The 22,010-nt window shown below is 48.2% G+C and overlaps 3 protein-coding genes across 3 annotated transcripts; 2 read left to right on the top strand and 1 right to left on the bottom strand.

The window, feature by feature from the left end:
• Nucleotides 1-8,919: 8,919 nt before the first annotated feature.
• LOC119291803 (probable acetyltransferase NATA1-like) lies at nucleotides 8,920-9,910 on the top strand. Its single transcript, XM_037570609.1, has one exon. It carries the CDS (start codon nucleotides 9,016-9,018, stop codon nucleotides 9,691-9,693), a length of 678 nt encoding a protein of 225 aa, XP_037426506.1. The 5' UTR covers nucleotides 8,920-9,015; the 3' UTR covers nucleotides 9,694-9,910.
• Nucleotides 9,911-12,045: 2,135 nt separating this feature from the next.
• LOC119294047 lies at nucleotides 12,046-12,674 on the top strand. Its single transcript, XM_037572327.1, has one exon. It carries the CDS (start codon nucleotides 12,113-12,115, stop codon nucleotides 12,389-12,391), a length of 279 nt encoding a protein of 92 aa, XP_037428224.1. The 5' UTR covers nucleotides 12,046-12,112; the 3' UTR covers nucleotides 12,392-12,674.
• A 324-nt stretch (nucleotides 12,675-12,998) lies between these two features.
• LOC119291801 (lysine-specific demethylase SE14-like) lies at nucleotides 12,999-22,004 on the bottom strand. Its single transcript, XM_037570608.1, has 7 exons — nucleotides 21,375-22,004; nucleotides 21,215-21,293; nucleotides 21,042-21,109; nucleotides 20,325-20,475; nucleotides 18,154-18,770; nucleotides 16,853-17,257; nucleotides 12,999-15,622 (listed from the first exon to the last, which is right to left on the bottom strand). The coding sequence occupies exons 1-7, from the start codon at nucleotides 21,589-21,591 to the stop codon at nucleotides 13,380-13,382; spliced, it is 3,780 nt and encodes a 1,259-aa protein (XP_037426505.1). The 5' UTR covers nucleotides 21,592-22,004; the 3' UTR covers nucleotides 12,999-13,379.
• Nucleotides 22,005-22,010: the final 6 nt, after the last annotated feature.

The following is a 22,010-nucleotide window of genomic DNA, read 5'->3' as shown; positions in this document are numbered from 1 at the left end:
CTTCGAGTCTCTTTAGGATAGTATCGCATATTGGGCGTGACACTTGCCGGTGCATTATTCGCACATACCCGACGCGCTACCTGCGCTCATGATACCTGGGGGCTTCTTTACCAAGAAGCTTATATAAAACGGGCCTCATGCCCAAAACATGTGTGATGCTTCCGCATGAACCTTTTATACACCATTATATGCATCGATATGACTTAAGTTTTGGCCAAGCTGGGTTGCCTGGCTCCTGTGCTTACCCCTATGTTCCCGTTCGTTCGGCTAGGTGGTAAAGGGAGCACCTCTGCGATTGTTACTGCCGGGTCAGCCGGATGTATACCTCAGACTGGGTGAAGCCGAAAGCTAGCGTTCTTAAGGGAATATTCGGTCGGTGAACTAAAAGATGATCTTTCGTATTTATTCATTTGCCCCCAGATGCTTTTCTGCTCTTTCTGGCAGTTCGGACATGCACTTTAGGGCATGCCTCCCAGGGAAAGGAACCCCTAACGGAACTATTCTCCCTGGAAGATGTTTCTTACTAACCATGTAATATAACATAACTAGTTGGGCACTTGTCTGCTAAAGCACTTATGACCCCTACGCCTTGTCTCCATGCATGCCCCAGTTCTTACATAATCGAGAGGGTATTCGGACACACTCCGGACTATAGGGTCCAGAGATCGAAGCGAAAAGGTCCGCAATGACAAACGATCTACAATCCGGCTAGAAGGCATTTTTATGTCATTTTTACAGAGTTAACTCGACTCGGCATATTCTTCTTCAATGCCATCCAACAGGCGGTCTAATTTACAGTCCTATTGGGAATACTTTGCAGCCAGCTCCACCTGGCCATATGCTAAGCTGACGGGGATCTCCTTTCCGTCCGGACCTATAGGGCCAACCTCGGCCATGTGGTTTGGGTCAGCCTTCGTGTACCGAGTCTTCACCATGGCCCAGTCCTCCCTGGCACCTTGACGGCAAGCTGAAATCTTCCACAACCGGAAGCACTGCCGCACTCCCTCCAGCTTCTTGGTAAGCTCCTCAAGGCCTTCGGGCACGGAGAGGGATGGCCACATAGCCTGGATGACGCTTTGCATTGCCTGCCGAACTCGTTCGTGTAGTTGCAGGAGCTCGGGAAGAAGGTCTCCCGATGAACCGGGCATTTCCTCCGCAGGACGACCCGTCAGCAGACCTACAGACATAGCTCTGTCAATCGACCTCCTCGCCGAGTTCTTTTTTCAAAGATTCGCTCAAGCACTTACTAAAAATGCCGCGTCGAAGTTGCTGATTCTCCTTCACGGCAGAAGACAGCTGAATACGAACATCTTTTAGTTCCTCGCCCAGCTGGGTATTGGCGTCTTGAAGCTTGTTCTTCTCTTGCCTCACCCTCGTCAGCACGCTCTCGCCAGCCTTTAGTTGGCGTAGGAGTTGCTGCTTGTCCGGATTTACTTCGGCCTCATCTGCATTATTATCGTCAGGGTTGCATGCCTGCCGCATTTCAAAACGGAAGTACCTTTCGAAGTATATATTACCTGCGGGCGTCCCCTTGACGTTTCCTGAAGCGGCCAATGCGGCCTCAAGCTGGGCCTTGCACTCTTCGAGCTCCTGGGACAATTGCATATTCTTCTTTGTAAGACACTGCATAGGACTCAAACAGTTATTTTCACTGTTTCAAGTCTCGGGGGCTACTGACATATATAACCTTCAATTCTACTCACATGTATGTCTTTCACATACTGCTTCGTGGCTCTGGCTAGACCATCTTGAGCAGCACGGAGATACGCATCTCCTGTATTAAAGGCGTCCGACGCCTCTGGGGAAAAACATGCGTCACAGAGAACAGTCCGGCGACGCCTGTGGTTTAGGGCACTCTCCACCTCTGAATTGGTGGCAGATAGCCCGTCGGCGCCCTCTGTCGGAGGAGCGCCCGAGGCGCGTCCCGTGTCCGCCTCTGCTTCCGGACCCGGCCTTGAACCTTGGCCGGCGGACATAGTCCGGCGGGCTCTCTTCTTTCTAATAAAATCATGAGCATTAGTAAGACTCAAGGGCATGAACCCTAGGCGTTAAATTCGCACACCATACCGTTGCACCGGAATCTCGATCTGGTCCGCACTTCTTTTGGCCCACCTGGTTTCAGCGGCCCTTGTTGGCTGCCCACCGTGGGCTCGGCCTTCCGCCTCAAGGATTTACCCTGCGAAACGCTGTTAGTGCATGGCATACAAGATAAAGCATGAGAATACTATGACTTAGGTCTTAGTTACCTTGGAGGCTGGAAGTAGACCGGGATAGTCGGCCGTGATGGCCACTAAGAAGTTATCCTTGCTCAATTGATGAAATACTCCATCAACCAACTCCACGCATAAGTCCGGATCTTCTTGGGATTCCAGATCGAGGGATCGTTCCGGATCCTCGGGTTGTGGAGCAGGGCTATTTATTTCCTTCACAGCCTGGCACAGCTCCTGCGTTTAAACATTACTAGTCTAAGTACTCAACTACGGGAATTTCGAAAACGGATAGGCAAGTGAAAGTGTCCGCTCACCCAACTAGGAGGATTGTACATAGAGAATCCACCTTCCGGGTTGACACGGAGGAATTCTTCCTCTTCCCCCTTGTACAAAGCGGATAAGATTCTCATTAAAATAGCGGCCGAATCTGGCCCCTTGCGACCGCACCGGGTGGCATCGTCCTCCCCGTTGAAATCCCACATGGGGTGGCCTCTATATTGAAGCGTCTGCACCCCTCGCGTAATACATATGGCCATGACCTTAATCATGATCAGTCCGGAATGAGCTAACTACCTTATCCGGCTCATCAGGTACAAGACGTCCCTATCAGCTTCCCTCTGAGGGTTCCGTGGGCGCCAACTCAGGCGCTTCTTCAATGGGGCATTATTAAACTCGGGGAGGCCGATCCGTACAGGGTCCGGTAGGGGGACGTCAGCTATAAAAAACCATTCCGAGGGCCAGTCTTCGGACACCTTCTTTGGGGTGCCGGATAGATATCCGGTCCCGGCGATGCGCCATAGTTCGGCTCCGCCCACTTGATAAATAGACCCCTCCTGAGAACGAGGCACAAGGCAAAACAACCTCTTCCACAGCGCGAAGTGGGCCTCTACACCCAAGAACAGCTCGCAGAGGGCCACAAAGCCCGCAATGTGCAGGATGGAGGCGGGCGTGAGGTTGTGTAGCTGGAGGCCGTAGAACTCCAGCAACCCTCGAAGAAACGGATGAATTGGAAATCCGAGTTCTCTCATCAAATAAGGGACTAGGCATACCCGCTCTCCTCGAGAGGGATTGGGGATGCTCTCCGCCTGCCCTCCGCCGCTGTAGGTAGCAATCCCGGCTCGAACTAGGACCATGCATGCTGGGGGGAGAAACCCCTTGGACTGAAGCACTATTAGCTTGCTATGCGGGACGGAACACCACCCCCAATCTCCGGGCCGAGCGCTGGAAGGGCGAGAGGAGGAGCTGCACCGACCGGCCATGGTGGAATGGATCTCTATCGAAGGCACTCTGATGAAATCTCGCGGAGGGAAGATGGTGTGAATTGGATCTAAATCCCCGTCTCTTTTATAGGCGGTTCATTAACGCAACCAGGGGGTAACTGAAGAAATCCCCTGGCTTTTCGCATTCGTTTGACACGTGGAAGATGGTCATTATGGGGCACAGAAGCAGAGGAGGGCAGCACGCACTAGAAGCCGGACACTATTCGACGGATACAGAGAATTTGCAGGAGAACCCGCCTTGCAATGCCGAAGACAACTTGCACGCCGGACTCGTCGTCATTGAAGCCTGGTTCGGGGGCTACTGAGGGAGTCCTGGATTAGGGGGTGTCCAGATGGCCGGACTATGACCTTCAGCCGGACTCCTGGACTATGAAGCTACAAGATTGAAGACTCCGTCCCGTGTCCGGATGGGACTTTCCTTGGCGTGGAAGGCAAGCTTGGCGATACGATATGAAGATCTCCTCCCATTGTAACCGACTCTGTGTAACTCTAGCCCTCTCCGGTGTCCATATAAACCGGAGAGTTTTAGTCCGTAGGACGAACAACAATCATACCATAGGCTAGATTCTAGGGTTTAGCCACTCCGATCTCGTGGTAGATCTACTCTTGTACTACCCATATCATCAATATTAATCAAGCAGGAGTAGGGTTTTACCTCCATCGAGAGGGCCCGAACCTGGGTAAAAACATCGTGTCCCTTGTCTCCTGTTACCATCCGCCTAGACACACAGTTCGGGACCCCCTACCCGAGATCCGCCGGTTTTGACACCGACAGGCGTCGACCGACACAGCCTTCTCGCACGGCCCTGAGCTCTTATCATTCGTTGGTGTTGTGGGTATGGAGGTCGTGGTACACACAGTACCGTCTGCCCTTGGACGACTTCGGCTGGTCCCTGCCGCGCTTCATGTTCGGCTTTGCTGGCACAGCTGCTCCCTTGCGCTTCACATCCTTGGCCTTGGCTTTCTTCTCTTCTGGGTCTGCAGCCGGGAGCTCGAGAAGGGAAAGGCGTCCCTCCTCAGCCCTTGCGCACTTGGTCGCCAGGTTGAACAACTCCAGAGACGTGCACAGATCTTCGTGGATTGGCAGCTCCTCCTTCATCTTGACGTCACGGACGCCATCAGAGAACGCCGAGATGATGGCCTCCTCGATCACCTTGGGAATCTTGAGGCGAGCGTTGTTGAAGCGCTGGATGTACTTCTGCAAGGTCTCTCCGGGTTGCTGCTTGATGCGGCGCAGGTCACCCACGGCCGGTGGTCGGTCGCGAGTGCCCTGAAAGTTGGCGACGAAGCAAGTGCGCATCTCGCCCCAGGAGGAGATCGTGTCGGGGGCAGGTTTAGGAGCCAGGTGCGGGCACCATCCTTAAGTGCCATGGGAAACCAGTTCACCATGACCTTTTCATCCCTATTGGCGGCTTCGATGCCCAGCTCGTAGAGCTGCAGGAACTCCGCGGGGTCGGCAGTGCCGTCGTAGCGAGGAGGCAGGTCAGGTTTGAACTTGCCTGGTCAGGTGACACTGCGTAGCTCGGTGGTGAAGGTGCGGCAGCCTGCGGTGGCCACTGGAGCTCTCTGCTGATGCGGGGCTTGCTCCTGAGGATTCCCGCGCGTCGTTGCCTGGAGCAGCACGGGGTCTTGACGTGCTGGCGCAGGGATGCGGTCATGGCGTGCCGGTGCCGGGAGCACGCGAGCACCTTCTTGGGGACGAGGGATTTCTTGGCAGCTCCTTTCTTGTCGCCCGGGTGCCGGACGCGGTGGATCTCGTCCTGGGGCTGCGTGCCTAGGAGTCAGGGTGCCTTCTTGGGGAGGAGGTGGCGGAGGCACCTCCTGGGCTGCACCACCCGCATAGGACGGAGGGTGAGGCAACGAGAGGGACGGCGCAGGGGAGCCCCCTGCGGCGCTGACGAGCTCGGTGATGCGAGCGAGCCACTCCTCAAAGGTCGTCGACGGGACGGTAGTGCAGAAGCTCACGCGCCAAGAGCAACCGGCATGCACGTCCACGGGGGCGTGACGGGCGTGGGACGACGAACCAGCTAGAGTCAGCGACGGGGTGGCGGTGCGGCCTTCCCGCCGCACCGAAGGATGAAGCGACGAGGCCTACTGCTTGTTCCCCGCCGGGCCGGTGGCGGCGTTGGCGGCAGGCGACGGGGAACGACGGGGACATCCGCCGACGGGAGCCGTCTGGGCGACGCGGGTGGAAAGAGCAGCTCGACGCTCGGCCCGAGCCCGGCGAGCATCAGCCATGGACACGACGGGAGATCGAACACGGAACAGCGGAAGAAAGATTCCGACGCACCCCTACCTGGCGCGCCAAATGGCGAATGTTGGGTTCCGGCAGACCCTTAAGGTTCGAACTCTGGGGTGCGCGCGAAGATCTTCCCCCTACCACTCCACGTCCGAGTGCCTCGCGAGAATTAAGCTAAACGATGAACAACACAAGGGACACAAGATTTATACTAGTTCGGGCCACCGTTGTGGTGTAATACCCTACTCCAGTGTGTGGTGTGGTGGATTGCCTCAGGGGCTGATGATGAACAGTACAAAGGATGAACAGCCTCGCGAGAGGTGTTCTTGAGCTGGTGCGATGAACTGCTTGGGTGAGTTCGATCGCCTATCGATCTAATGAGAACTCCATGAGATGCCTTCTACTGTGGTGGCTAGCCCTATATATAGAGGCCCTGGTCCTCTTCCCAAATATTGGGCGGGAAGGGCGCCAACAATGGCCATTTTGAAGGGGAACATCCAGTACAAGTTATCCTAACTAAAGTTGGTCTTCGGCTACCAAAGGCACTGGCGATGACGCCGTCTTGGGCTCCACGGTGACCTCCATCCTGCCGCCCTGTTGGTCTTGGTCTCGTTGCACTGAAATGGCAACCTTTGCCTGATGCCTCAGTACTCCACGCCTGTGCTTGCCCCCTTTGCACCAAAGAGGAAACAAGGACACTGCCGGGCCGGCGCCCGCCTGGCGCCTGCCTGGTCTCGATCGTCATGGCTTGCGTCATGAGCACCTCGCGAGGTACCCCTGCCTTGATCTCTCCGCCTCCTTGCGAGCCTGCCCGGCGAGGCCGCTCCTGAGGAAGCCTCGTGTCGTCCGCCCCGCGAGGCTTGGCCCCTCACGAGGGTCTTGAGTCTTGCGTTGATGAAGATGGGCCGTACTGGGCCACCACTCGAGCCACGCCATAGGCCGCAGGCAAGCAAGTCTGGGGACCCCCGTTCCAAAGCGCCGACAAGAACTCCCTCACTCACTATAAAATCACAAATCATTGTTAATTAAAATTGGTTTTGATATACCTTGGGATCCGGGTGGATTCATTACTTGAGCACTATATGCCTAGCTTAATGGCTTTAAAGAAAGCGCTGCCAGGGAGACAACCCGGAAGTTTTAGAGTCATTTATTTCTGTTGAGTGCTTTTATATAGTTTAAAAACAAAAAAATAAAGAGAGGAACCCAAAACTTTTTAAAAAGGAAGTGAAAGTGAGAAAGACAAGCATTGTTGAAGTGGGGGAGCTCCTTGAACTTTGTTCATGCTCACGGAAACTTTGTGAGTCTTAATTACAGAAACTTTTCATCAAAAATAATTATCCCCTTGTACAATTCCATTGTATTATAAAAATAATGTGCCAAGGTTTGCCTTTAGGATGTTTACAATGCTTGTTGGTTTGTGCGGTGCAGGACAGAAACTTTGATTGTAGTGCGCGATTTTACATTTTTTACTCGAACGTCAAACGGTTCTAATTTTTTTGCACTGTCTTTCTATACAAATTGTTTATTTTTCCTAATTTTGGCAGAATTTTCGGGGTACCAGAAGGATGCCGCGGCGGAACCCTCTTTCTTTTCCGGCGGGGGAATGACCTATCTAGCGGTGGTGGGCACCGGGATCGGCAAGTCGGCGGGAGGGCGTGCACGCGCGCGCGGGTTGGGGGGTGCGAATCTGGATGTGCAAAGATGCGTTTTTGTCTGACAGTGGTGGCCCAGACGCTCTTTCCCCTTCCGCCGGAGCCCCCAAGTGCCCCTAGTGCGTTGGGTTCGGCCTGGGATCGCCGGGACCAAAAAGGACCGAACCGGTGGATTTTGGCGTCCTGGGGGCGCGGCCGACGCGAAAAAAGTCGCCCAGGGGACCTGTTGGGGCGCGGCTGGAGATGCTCTAAAGACATAGGGTATGAATTTAATAATATTGATTTTATATTGTGAATCTTGAATTTTTTTCTATAAACTTAGTCAAAGTTGACAAAGTTTGACTTCGACCAAATTTTACATACCGACTAAAAAACTAAGGGAGCACGAAACAATAATGCTGATCCCAATTAATTGGCATGTTTAGTACAACTTTAGTACAAAGTTGTACTAAAGCAACGTCAATTAACATAAATCAGAGGGAACAATGCATTTATAAAATAAAATAGTGGGCATGCAAGCAACTCTATTCGGGAACAGAGAAGGCAACATTAAGGCCTCGTTTGGTTCATAGTATAGAAATTTTATAGGAATAGGAAAATCATAGTAAGTGAGATGATATATACCTCAATTCTTATATAGAAAGAGATATCATTTGGTGCATATGATAGGAGTTTTTCATTGAGTCTAGGCTAATATTTTTTTTCTCCAAAATGTGAAGGATTGATTCCTATCCTACATAGAAATATGAATTCATTCCTACAAATCAAAGGGTTTCAAAGCAATTGTTGCTTTGCAAATTCTATTCTATGGAATTCCTACAAAGTACCTACAAACCAAACGAGGCCTAAATGTTTTTCTACTGAGAATAATCAAATGCGAAGATTGTTCAGGAATCTGCTAAAAGTATGATATATTCAAAAATGATAGGTACATATATTGTCTATTGCTCACATTCATTCGCGAACGGGGGCATCAACGGAAAGGATTCATATGCCAAAGAACCGTGAGTTGAGTTATTTTGAGCCATCTTAATGTCAACTATTATTTTTTGAATTATTATTTTATATGGTCATATTGAGCTAGATCCGCATTTTATACTAGTGTACTTTATTTTTTTATGGCTAAGAATACCATCATCCTTAGATGTTAAGCAGTCGCTCAAGACGACGGAAACATATCAAAAAATAATAATGATTTGTATACAAAATTATTTCAAATTTATAACTATCCATTGGATCTGTTCTGTGGCCGGAACTTTCTCAGGCCGAGAATCTTAGAACATGGATAGAAACAACAAGTCTAACAATATAATATGTCACCTTGTTTTCGCATGAAAAAAATGCCGCATCGGTGCTAAAAACACGAGGGCATGCCCAAAGATTGCTTAGGCTTATCACTGTCGATTAGATTAGCACGTAATGTTCAGCAACATAATATGTTCTTTTAGATTCATAATTCTTTTTATACTAGTAGCATCATATGTAAATTTTCAATTTATAAAGGGAAATTCCTCTGCATTTCCATTTTCCACCGGTTACCTCGTCACAGAGCAGAGCAGCAACCCTAGCTGTAGTGCAGCGTATCCCACTTCCCACCTAACCCCTACCCCTGTCCCTCCGAACCCCGCACCAAGATGGCGGCGCCGACGACCTTCTCCGGCGAGGTGTGGGCGGAGCTGCGCCTGGCGGACGCGCGCGACGTGCCGCACATCCACAGCCTCATCCACCAGATGGCGGAGTTCGAGCTCCTCACCGACCTCTTCGCCGCCACCCACGAGCTCCTGGCCTCCACGCTCTTCCCCACGCCCCAGCCGGCCCCCTTCACCTCCTTCACCGCCCTCATCCTCGACCTCTCTCCGTCCCCCGCCCCGGCCTCCGCCGACACCGTCGGCTCCCGCCGCCTCGACCTCTCGGCGTCCCCGCTCGCCGACCCGGAGGCGGCCGCCTTCCCGTCCCCGCGCGGCGGCGGGCGCGTCACGGCCGGGTTCGTCATCTGCTTCCCCAACTACTCCACCTTCCTCGCCAAGCCCGGGCTGTACGTGGAGGACATCTTCGTGCGCGCGCCCTGGCGCCGCCGCGGGCTCGGCCGGATGATGCTGTCCGCCGTCGCCGGCAGGGCCGCGGAGATCGGAATGGGCCGCGTGGAGTGGTGCGTGCTCGACTGGAACCAGAACGCCATCGACTTCTACGAGGGGATGGGCGCCGAGGTGTTCAAGCAGTGGCGCATCTGCCGGCTCACCGGTCCCGCCCTCGACAAGTACAAGGGCACCGGCAGCCAGGAGGAGGAGGACGCCGGCGGGAAGGCCCAGTAGGCCTGTAGGAGAGGAGAGATCGGGGCTCCGGTGACTGGTAATAATAAAGGTGGTAGATTTTGCCTCCACTTGGTGATGTATTCTTCCTTGCTAGTACTGATAGTGATTTAGTGCATTGGTATGTTCTTCATGGAGATGCATTATGGACCTGTTCTTTCCTTCCTTGGAAGGAGTATTGAATTGAATCTGAAACTGGAATTACTCCCTATTACTATCATATTCTGCGTAGGAATACATGATAGGAGCTGCAAGCTGTGCATTGCTAGTGCGACTGCAATGATAAGCAACACACTCCTATGTCCAAATTCTGAAGGGGTTCATCAGAGAATTACATTGATCGAAAACCTCGCACCCCTGAAAACATCTAAAACTGAAAAATCAGAGACCCCCTTGTGAGAAGTATGTGGATTGACGCCGTGTTGGCCTGTTGGATGTTAACTTCCATTTGATGATCCATTATAAAAGACCAAACATCGGTTTTGCGAGTGAAGATGTGTTGTTTCCATATTATTATGACCGCAAAGGCCATATGTCAACATAGGAAAGTAGAGATTTTACTGAAACAAGGTCCCCAAGGCTTGGATCTTGTGCACCTAATGATAACTGGAATTCACGGTGTTTCTGCCATAATGTAATAACGATGCATTTTGTTGTCCAGATTACAACAGTACAAGCTGCGCTGATGTTGCATAAGTGCATACTCCCTCCGTAAACTAATATAAGAGCGTTTAGATCACTACTTTAGTAATCTAAACGCTCTTATATTAGTTTACAGAGGGAGTACAAGGAAAACTGATTCTTGTTCCATAAGCAAGCTGCTTTCATGTAGGAACCTCTAGACTTAGAATTTTCCGGAGCAATGCACGGTGGTAAGAGATGCAAGCATTGTCCGGAATGATTGAGGGCAAAGATTATGAATTCATATATCAAGCTGTTGATGTCGTCCAGCTCCAGGGCGCAAAAAAACGAGGCTATACTAGATAAATGAATCAGGTTACATGCATGTGTTGTAAGATGTGGCTAATGAGTTGAAGGTTCAATGCATGTCTGATAAATTATTTTTGTTTTGCCATCCAAAAAATGGAAAGCTTCTAGTAAAAGAAAGAAAAATAACGAAGGAATATATGAACTTCAGTAGTCAACATCAACTAACTGCGACAATATTGTGCCGGGATCAACAGCTAATAATTATTCAACTCTGAAGACCTAAAATAATTATCAGCGACAGAAACATTCAGTAACCAACAAAGCCTCAAGTCCTCAACCTACTGGCATCTCATCAAAAGAAATCTTATCTAGCAACGATCAACGATGGTCTTGATGGGGCCGATGTTGGGCTCGCCGAAGAGGGCGACGCCCTGGCGCGTCCTGAGCGTCGTGTACTCGCCGGCCGCGCGGGCCTTGCTCGTAGTGTACTCGCCGGCCGCGAGGGCCTTGAGCGTCGTGTACTCCCCGGCCGCGCGGGCCTTGGTCGTCGTGTACTCGCCGGCGGCGCGGGCCTTGCTCGCAGTGTACTCGCCGGCCGCGAGGGCCTTGCTCGTAGTGTACTCGCCGGCGGCGCGGGCCTTGAGCGTCGTGTACTCACCGGCCGCGTGGGCCTTGCTCGTCGTGTACTCGCCGGCAGCGCGGGCCTGGCTCTTGAGGCTGGCCCAGTAGCGCTCCACCGCCGCCGACGCCGCGCCCGTGATGCCCTCCGTCGCCCATGACCCCGCCGTGGCCGGCGCCGGAGCAGCCTCCTGCTTGTGGGCCAGCGCCTTGAGCATGGCCTCCTCCTCGGCCCCCATGGGCGTCGCCGCCTTCAGCATTGCCTCCGCCGCTCCCTTGGTGTCCATCGCACTCGAACGCCGGCCGGGCTTGGTAGAGAGATCAAAGTGGCCAAAAAAAAAGGATGCTAGGGAATCGACCGAGAAGAGATGTGGATATGGCTGCTGCGGCGAGCTGGAGTTATAAAGGAGCAGGGGCGTTTTCTTGTCGAGGAGAAAGCTCGCGGCTTGGAGCAGGGGACAAGGAAGAAGCGGAGAGGACGAGCAGCTCCCTTTCCGTTTGCACTTGGGATAAGATAATCTTCATCCGATCAGAAAAGAAAAGAGTTCGTTTTTACTACTTCTGATCCGAACTCCAAAGTGTTACTTCCTCGTGTGGTTAATTTGTGTTCTTATCCAATTACTATTATCCAAGAGGAGGTTCACAACGGGACGCTCTCTTTCTCTTTCTTTCCAAGTTCTTTCCTTTCCCCTACTCCAAGTCCAAGTCCAAGTCCGCGACGGCCCCGGCTTCCTCCACAAGACACGGCCTCCCCTGCATATAAGTAGGCACGACCCCGCGACCCCCTGCCCACCAAAGCAACACAACCGCATCCAGCGACATCGTCGTCTTCTCTTGACGTGGGCAAGTTTTCGATCTCAGCTTTCGGGACCTGATGGAGAGCAAGGAGGCTCCGGTGGCGGCGGCGGCGGCAGCGGTGCCGGAGAAGGAGTCGACGTCGTGCTTCAAGAGCACGGTGGGGGAGGACGCGTCGCTCCTGGAGAAGGCCAAGGACCAGTACAAGCAGTTCACGGGGGCGCAGGCGGGCGAGCACTGGGAGTGCCTCAAGAACAAGGTCAGCTCCATGTTCGCCGACCCCATCCCCTTCTTTGGCGGAGGCGCCAAGGACCACGGCTCCACCAACAACACGCCGCCGTCCGTCGAGTCACACTAAATCGTCGTCGTCGTCGTCGTCTAGATGGCCTATCGTTACTACTACTATACTACTACTACTCTATGAGGATCACTAGTTGGTTGGGTCTTATTTTTAGTTCTGGTTAAAACCTGTATCGTCGTCATTATGTTCAAGTCTGGATTAAACTTGAGGAACTGTATATTGTGGATTTTTGACTTAATTGAATTAGTCAAGTGATTATGTCGAACAAGAGCTCTTTTTTTCGTATTTTTTTTTCACTTTGTATTCCCTTCTCGATTCAAATAAAGTTACAGATTGTTTTTAGAGCGTCTGGATCCTTATGAATTCCTAAGATGTGCACTTTATCTATCCAACCTATTTCGCTGGTTTTCTAATCCTAAAGCCATAGGGTTAAACAGGACGTATGTCTCTCCAATTCTATGTGTTTTAGTCCTAAGGCAAAGCAGTAAAGAATCCAACGCCTCGACTGTTCAACGAGTGTACAAATCAACGTTTGTTTCCCAGAAAAAAATGGTAGACCTGCAATTGCAAGGTCCCCAACAATGCACAAAACCAAATACCAAACCACTCGCATGATGTGAAGATCCTATCGCTAATAATTTCAACAACCTCAGGAGACAAAAAATAAAGGTAGCAAACGAACGAACCAGATGATCTCGTCATCATTGCATTATAATAAACTTGAGCATATATTAGTTTAGATACATCACTCAACTGAGGGAGATTTCGGCATCATCGAATTGATAAACTTTATCAAGGGATTACATACATGACTGGACTGACCGAGAAAAAGAATGAAGGGCCATCTGGCCTTTTACCCCCCAATCTATCTCTACTTCCTAGACTACACTTGGCACATTGTTAACGAAGGGGATTAACACTAGCCGCCGGGCGGTTAATTAAATACGTGAGCCGCTAGCCTGCTACGAAGGACGAACGTACCTCAACACACAAAGCAGCACCAGCCAGAGGAGCCTTTGCCCCCCTACAGCGCTGCGACGACCAATCAGTAGTGATTGAACTTCCTCCTGTGCCGACTGTAGTCTGAGACGTACCTGAACGTCTGCCCGCAGCCTTCAACCAAGCACTCGTACGGGCGCTCTCCCGTGTGGACTCTTATGTGCTCGGTCTGCGCCCACAGCCACTTGAAGGTCATCCCGCAGCCCTCCCAGGGGCACTTGAACGGCCTCTCGTCCCGGTGGACGCACTGGTGCCGCTTCAGGTACTTGTGCGACTGGAAGCGCTTGCCGCACGACTCGTCGGTGCAGATGTTGCGCTCGTGGGCGCGGAGGTCCGCTCTGCTCTCGAATGTCATGTCGCAGAAGTCAATCTCGCACTGAAATAACTCCACCACCTTAGACCTCTTGCCCTTGGTGGCGGCAGCGGAAGGTTTTGCGGTTTCAATCTGCTCTGCCGGCTCTTCAATTACTGCACGTTTCGTCCTGGGCCTCAGCCTCTCGCACGGGGCGCGGGCAAAGCTCCCAACACTTTGTGATTCCCTCTTTCTTTTTTGCTTGCGCTTGCGTCTGACATAGCATATGATGCTCGTTCTTTTTGAGCTTCCAATGCTTCTAGACAATATGTCTGGTTGATAAGTATTTGGTGTGCCTGAACTTTTGCCTGTCTCAGATAAACTGTTTGCTGAACTGTCAAGTACCCCTCTGCTGCTCTTCCAACCCTGGCAGTTCCAGGCATCAACTTCTTCAGCATTTTCTTGTTTATTTTGTATTTCAGCGTTCTGAATCCTAAGTGATCCATCAGATGCCAAATTGGTCAAAGTCCGCCCCCTGCATGAAAGAGATGCACCAATAGAAGAGCTAGACGTCTCTATAACTTCATTGTGTGCAACATCGCCTGCAGACTGGTCAATGCTAGCCAGCGTCATCAATGTCAAGGAAGCATCATCAACCTCATCTTTTCCAGGAACATCTGCTAGAATGGATTCTTCTGCTAAAGCTCCAAGTAAAATACCAAGGGAATCCAATTCTGTGTGAACTGAATTTCTATTTTCTCCGGAGACCACTGTCGTCAAAGCAGCTTGCATGCCTTCCAAAACGATGGCATCTCTCTTCGGATACTCATGCTGTGACTCAGTGGGAATAGCGCTCTTGAGATTGACGGCCTTGTCAGGGAAATGGCTGGAATCAACCTGTACTACTGTGGCCATGTTTCTGCCAGCATTATTACAAAGTTCAATATTCTCCTGCTCCTGTTGAACTTGCAGCTGTTTATCTTTGCACTCTGAAGTAACATTATAAGAACCCAATTTTTCCTGATTGCTGCTGTCTTCTGCAGTCATACTTTCATCGAGAAGGAACTGTTGTACGGACATAGCTACGGAACTAGTCAACTCATCTGACTGGACACATTTCTGTTCAGTGGTGAAGTCATCTGACACCCCAGGTGAATCCTGAGAATACGCTGAACAAACTGAATCATCACTAGTGCTAGCACTTACCAGATCGTCAAGTTCACAGGTGCTAACACTTACTGTACCTTCACAAACTTGATGCACCATCGGATATTCAGCAACAGCAACAGGTATACCAATCAGACGATGCATGTCTTGATCATTGTCCACAGAACACGTGTGCATATCGACTACATCATCAGCTTCTTGCAACCTACTTGGCTGCAGAGGGGCATCTTGTTCAGCGGTTCGCTGTCTTTTGCTACCAATCAGACAATGCATGTCTTGATCAATGTCCTCAGAACACGTGTGCATATCAGCAACATCGTCAGCTTCTTGCAACCTACTTGGCTCCAGAAGGGCATCTTGTTCAGCAGTTCGCTGTTCTTTGGCATTCTCGTAAGCATTTCCAGAAGTGCCCATCTCAGCCTTTGTAACTGCAGGGCTAACCACGTCAGGACCTACTGTGGCATTACGATTGGCAGCATAACCAACAACTCTATATGGGGTTCGTGCTCTCCTGCAAAGCCATTTGAGGTTTGGAACGACAGAAATAGGCAAAGGCTTATCTGAGATGTCTAGTCTCTTCCAAAAGGATAGAGGAGGTTGCTCTTGGCAACCTGGTGTTTCTTTCCTAAGCTTGGCAAAATATTTCATGTTTAGACCCATCTGTGTCGTCCAATCTCTTTCATCTTCCTTGTACCCCTCGTCATCAATTGAAATGTTGATTAGATGTAGATCAGATTTGGACGCATTTACAAGTGGAACATCTTTACAGTCAAATTGAAACTCGATTTCCTCTGCAATTGATATTGCAAGTGCTTTTAGCTTGGTGTAATCTGCAAAAAAAGAGGGGGGGATTTTTAAACTTCAAGAAATACACTAATCAAATTATGGCATTAACATGTGTAGAATTGGTTCCTAGTCATGATTCAAAACAAGAGTTTACTTGAGATATTTTGAAGGAGGCATAAGCTCCCAAAGCTAGAGTCATTTGCACGTGTCTGCAATTAGCGCTCTTGGGTCAACAAATAAGGAAATGTGGGACAAGAGCTCCCTGGATCGCTTCGGGACATATGTGTGCAATCTTTGAAGTGATCGTTTTGACCTAAAGTTTGGACTTAGTCCATAAACAGTTCAGATGCCACTCTTCTTGCTAATTAAACAAGTACCGCTACTTTGACTCCTATGGTCACTCTATCTATTGTCTACTCCATCATTGCATTATTCTGCACTGTTTTATATAGCACCCGACAGAGACCATTTGCAAAAATAGCACGTAGTGGGTCAAGTCACGTGTACTCTGTAATTTCCACATATAGCAGATATGACTGCAATTAGCTGCAAGCACAGTTCACTTGCATAACACCAGCGAATACGACATCAGTCACATCGAGCAAACACCAGAGACCAGAGTTCAATTGTATTACATCCTTCAAAAAATAAATTGGCTTTTGTACAAATAATTGCAGTAATTTATGTGCTCCATCCTAGTACAGGGTTTCAAGACCATCCTCCAATTATAATCTATACTGGAATAAATTTACACAAATCAATACTCCCTCCGTCCCAAAATTCTTGTCTTAGATTTACCTAGATACGGATGTACCTAATACTAAAATGTGACTTGATACATCCGTATTTAGACAAATCTAAGACAAGAATTTTGGGACGGAAGGAGTATGTTTCATGTTATTATATATTTTTTTTGGGGATTTGCCACTTGGGTAACAAAAGACCAGAGCTGTATTCAATGATACAAAATAATACACTGATTTTCATAGTATATTCAAGAGTTTGGTCTTTTATATAGAGGAAAAAGCCATAATAACTTTTTAATACAAAGAAAATAAGTCCCACAGATGAAGACAACCTAAACCAATTTAGCATCTTATAAAACAAAGCTTTAACAAACCAAACATGATGACAACACATAAGTGTGTCAAAAGTCAAAACTCAAAAGAGGAATTACTGATTTCATATCCCGTGTGAAGGATCAAGGCAGCATGCATCAGGCATTTGCAGTAAAAGAGAATATGAGAATAAAATAAGTTAGCATCATACTCTACCTGCATGGCAAATGATGAGAGCATGTACACCCCCTCTGCCTTCAAGCAACTCCTCAATCTCAAGTGCATGTTGCAAGCAGAAGATACGGGGACGTACAAATGCAGAGGTTATATTCCAGTCAACAGTGTTGCCGCAACTTTCTGTGGCTTGTGCATCGATATCACCTCTGCCAGTTTGTTTACTAAATTCTATACCAAAACGAGCGCTCGGTATCTTCGTCTCGGTTGTCTCTGTGTTGATGCACGGATTAAGGGTATTTTCACTGCTGCAAGAATGTGAACTATTATTATGTGGTAGTAGGGGTCCATCAAGTCCCACACCATCTTTATCTGATTCCGCATTCTGATGACTGAAGTTAGACTCTGCCACAGGGCTGGAAGGTCTTTTGGCAATAACTGGATGTCCTGGCAAACAGGGAGAAACCTTTGTCAAATATTCACACATGCAAAAACAAAACATATCACTGTAGCTAAACCTGAAATATAAAAGAATGAAAAGTACAAGAAAATATATATTTAATAAACAAGAAAGGACACTAATTATTGGTAAGCTTCATGCACTAGCCAACGCAACCAAAAGTCAGAACTGATGGAAAGGGCCAGGCAATCCACATATAGACTTCAACAACCCCTCTCACGTGTGATGAGGGAAGTCAACACGTGAATAGACTCAGAGGTATGGCTCAAGAGGCCTATATGTGGACACAGAGAGGGGCAGCAGCAATTTTTGGATAAATTGCGAAAACCAGAACTTGAACGCAAGACCTTAGGCCCTGATACCATGTTAAGCTTCATGCACTAGCCAACGCAACCAAAAGTCAGAACTGATGGAAAGGGTTAGGCAATCCACATGTACACTTCAACAATTATAATATAAGAGAACAGTGGGGAAAAGGGGTTCAGTAATGCATTCCATGTATCACCAAAAAAATCAGCAAACAATGTAATTAAAATGAAGTAGCTGTGATGTAATCAATGATTAGCACACAGCAAGAATTCATTGATATTACAATTATTCTAGACAGAATATTTCTACTCGACCATACCCATTAATTGTAATGTGCTAAAAGACAGGATCACTCATCATGTTCGATGAAAAGAGAAAATAAGGATTCAAGGATGCTAAGAATTTGATCCTAGTGAGGTTTATCATATAAGCGGAAACTATGAGTCTATGACAAGAGCGAGAAGTACTAACGATGACAATTGACAACACAAAACAAATCTGCACCTGTCAGTAAAATGTTCACTTATTTCCTGCACCTGTAAGAGACTACGAAAGCTGGAAAGTAAGGACATACCTGAATTGCCATCATCAGGAGAACATGGAATTGCATTTGAATGGTTCTCTTTTTCACAATTCAGCTTAAATCTCTCTATATCAACAAGGGACATATCTTCCAATGCTTTCTTGGAGGGTTGCAAAATTGCCATAAATGGGAAGCCAAGAATTCCACAAGCAACACAGGTCAATGAGCCGGAATCAATGCTCAAATCAAAAGGAAGGTCACCATCATCATCAGTGTCAGTATCAAGTTTTTGCGCCTCGGAAGTAGACATGGCATCAGATGATTTGCTGTCCATAGACATGCATTTAGGTTGTATCCCAGCTCTAGATGCAATATCATCAGATGAACAGTTTTCTTTGGGGACAGACTCGATACTGTGAACATCATCAACCTTCAAAGGAGCTTTTGGGCCAGAGGAGCAGGAATGTAAAGCAGTAGAAGATGGCAGCAGGTCAGGCTCCCATAGAACAGCATTGTCAATTAATTTCTTCTTGAGAAAAGAACACAAAAGTTCATTTTCACTAATCATATCCTGTAAGAACTCCCGTTTGACTAGTAGTTCCCTTTCTTCTTTTCTTCGATCTCTCAAACGAGAGGTTCGGATTCCATACAATAATTCTCTGGGGGTTCTGAAATCAAAATAACCAACTAGATTCAAGATTCTGAATGATAAACCTAATAATCATCTGGCAGCCTCGTGATTTTAATATGGACACCAAAGCACTAGAAATCAAGCATAATTAAATCCATAATTATAGCATGGAGACCAACTGATCAAGAGAACAACTTGTCATTATACGACAATGACAGGTGTGTTTCTTATGATAAATTTTCTTTCAGGAACCGAGTATCGCTCGTTCTGTGGGGGGTGCTGCGCCAGCACCAACCCACCCACTGGGGTTCGACTCCCATGGAGCAAAATTTATTACATGGAAATTCTGGTGTCTGTCATTTTATCTTAAAAGTTAAAACAATGCCAAGTGCTAGTGCTTGGTTGGTCAAGTTCTTTTATGTTGCATGTTTCATTAGCCATAAATTTCCGACACAGGAGGCAATCATGATTCTGTCCAACATAACTAAAACCACTTCTACAAACAGGAAGATACAAATTTCAATATATATAAAATAAAAGGTGATAACATTGTTAGCTTAAAATGGCATTGCTACCTTCCCAAGAGAACCTGGAGAGTTAAGATGTCCTAGGGACACTATCATTTAATGCTTTCCTGTCCTTCTCTTTTGAATATATGCCAAACACACGTTTTGGGCTTCTGTAATGTTCTTCTAAACTCTGAAGTTCTATTATTTTATCAGACTTCAGCTTTAATATACATGCTAAATTCTGACAAGATACAGGCAAAATGCATGATCATTGAATGGTATTAATGAATTTTCCTATTACATTTAAAACTGAGTGTTACGTTCAACCATGTTATCGCACCTTCAAACAGTGAAATGCTAATGATACCTATTGCCATCGATAAAAAGTTTCTGTAGATTCTATAGGTGCTTAGTTCGGTTCCTAACTTCCTATTGATATTAAGTTACGTGGCTAATTTCTCTTGTGAAGGTGCAGCATTGGTGTGTGTAGAGCAAATAAAGAATCAGACTGGGTCTTACACACACCATAGGTAACTGGATAAGGGACAGCACCAAGTTACAATTTATGTTAAACCACATAACAGCAACTAGTGATTTTTGCTCCTACAAGCTAGCTAGATGATGGTTGGCAAGCCACAATGTTAACCACATTCAGCCTTCAACAAAAATATAAGCTATGGGTAGAGAAGTACTAATGCAATATTCGATAGATGTATTGGGGATCTTCTACTGCAGAACTCATTTTCATGTTTCAATAGTAACACTTCTTATCTATCAATGTGATATGTTTCCCTGGTCTCTGAGCAGATATATTAAGTTTGTTATTTTGGCGTACCAGATGATGCAGGCGCCTACTGACCCCCCACACAAGTTCCAATAGATGTACAAATACTTCTGAACTTATACATAAGAAATTCAGTGTCCAGACCTAACAAGTGTATACCCCATGCATAATCACTTTGTTATGCCAGAGCTAATGAGTACATCTAGTTAAACCGCTTACTCTACCCCTTGGCTTTTGTAGGGAGATAAAAAAAGTATTCTGCATTGATCTGTATGTAGGGTCATAAATAAAATTTTACCTGGATATAAAGGAAACTGCTAGCAAATACAGTAGCTGTTGATGAGAAAGCATTGGAAGATAATTCATCACAGCTCTTCGAACTGCGGCCTCTTTGGCAAACTTCAACCACTGGGGAGTTGCAAAATTGGCAGCTTCTCCACAATTAAATCCTGTAATATATTGGTCAGACCATTTAGAACTGCTGCACAGAACAAACAAAATGGATAGCTATGTTGTACATTATCTGCTGGTCGCCCAAAATAAATTATTCTTATAGATATGTTCTACCTCAGGGGGATCTAAGTCATAGTAGAAGACCTGAACTTAATAGATAGTATTACAGGCATGCAAAGATAAGACTATCGTCGTCATTAACAACCCTTAGAACAGGACTGTAGACTTACAAAGTTAAATTCTTTAAATGTCTATCAGAAGGTTGGGTAAAAATCCAATGTAGCGAAACAACTATAAAGATATGAAAAACAAACATGATCGTACTATGGGCAAAAAAAAAGAGTTCCCTAGTAATTTTGCTATGTACCTAAGATATCAAAAGTTATTTTGACGAAACAATGCAACAACAGCACACATTAGTGCACGGGCAATCGTAGATTATTTGAGTTTACTGTCAGTGCTATAAGCATAAAATTAAATTATAGATGTAATATATAGTCTAACATTATCATATCACGATAATGGAACACGATAATGAAATCTAAAGGCTGGATGCACTGACCATGGCTAAACCCAACATGATAGGCCCTTGGGAAGGTCACCACAAATTCACCAGGGTGTTGTACCAATCTGAAGCACGGACGCAGAATGCATATCAGTACACAAATTAAATGTGAATGTACCATAGGCACTTGACAAGAAAACATTGAGCAGTGAGCATTTCAGGGATTGTACCTACAGCAGGGCAGACCAGAGGCTACAATGACCTCAGGGGACATCAATGTCGTTTTCTCCCCAAGCACTGCCAGGGACGCTGCACGAACAAACATTCAGTCGATTCATAATACTACAATGATGAATATAGTGATGGCACAAACATAAGAAAGGGGAATACCAAGGCGATCAGGATTGCCTCCATAGCCATGCACACGGATAACTTCCTCGAGCTCGGCTGCCCGATCCCCAGGAACCGCGTACCACGTCTTGGGCGCCCCGGTGTGGAGGAAGTTGAGACTGTGGAGCTCATGGTCCTCGATGTGCCATGCGAACCAACTGAAGAGCATTCCGATGTAGACCATGGGAGAGGTCACCCCGGGAACATCATCGGGCATGAACCGGGTGAGCGACCCTGGAGCCCGCGCAATCGCCTGAAGGTTCCAGGGGCTACAGGACAGCTTCCACCCCGTGGCCTTCTCCCCTTCGTCAACCGGAGCGCCCTCCCGTCTCCGCTTCTTGTGCGGCCGCCGATGCGACTGCGCGGAGGCCGCGAAGCCGGATCCGGGGACGTCGTTGGCGTACTCGATGTAGATGGGGCGGTCGGCGGAGGCCTTCCAGAAGAGGGACTCGACGGCGAGCGGGGTCGGGTCGCGGAGGCCCGCGAGGTGGGCCTTGGCGAAGGCGCGCGACTTGGCCTCGAACTGGTCGAGCGTGTAGCGCTCGCCGCTCTGCCAGACCTGCTTGAGCACCTGCGGCGGCGGGCGGCCGCGGCGCGCGGTGCCGAGCTCCTGGTGGCGGGTGGTGAAGAGGGCGG

Source organism: Triticum dicoccoides, chromosome 4B (assembly GCF_002162155.2).
Source record: "Triticum dicoccoides isolate Atlit2015 ecotype Zavitan chromosome 4B, WEW_v2.0, whole genome shotgun sequence".
In the NCBI taxonomy this organism is placed as follows: Eukaryota; Viridiplantae; Streptophyta; class Magnoliopsida; order Poales; family Poaceae; genus Triticum; species Triticum dicoccoides.
This window is presented reverse-complemented; position numbering and strand designations above follow the sequence as displayed.

What these genes read in the sequence shown, in the direction of transcription:
- LOC119291803 (XM_037570609.1), top strand. Translation starts at nt 9,016, where the DNA reads ATGGCGGCGCCGACGACCTTCTCCGGCGAGGTGTGGGCGGAGCTGCGC.
- LOC119294047 (XM_037572327.1), top strand. Translation starts at nt 12,113, where the DNA reads ATGGAGAGCAAGGAGGCTCCGGTGGCGGCGGCGGCGGCAGCGGTGCCG.
- LOC119291801 (XM_037570608.1), bottom strand. Translation starts at nt 21,591, where the DNA reads ATGCCCGATGATGTTCCCGGGGTGACCTCTCCCATGGTCTACATCGGA. An exon ending in TCTGGTCTGCCCTGCTGTAG is followed by an intron (nt 21,110 to 21,214) that starts GTACAATCCCTG and finishes TCCGTGCTTCAG; the next exon opens with ATTGGTACAACACCCTGGTG. An exon ending in TCATGTTGGGTTTAGCCATG is followed by an intron (nt 20,476 to 21,041) that starts GTCAGTGCATCC and finishes AATATATTACAG; the next exon opens with GATTTAATTGTGGAGAAGCT.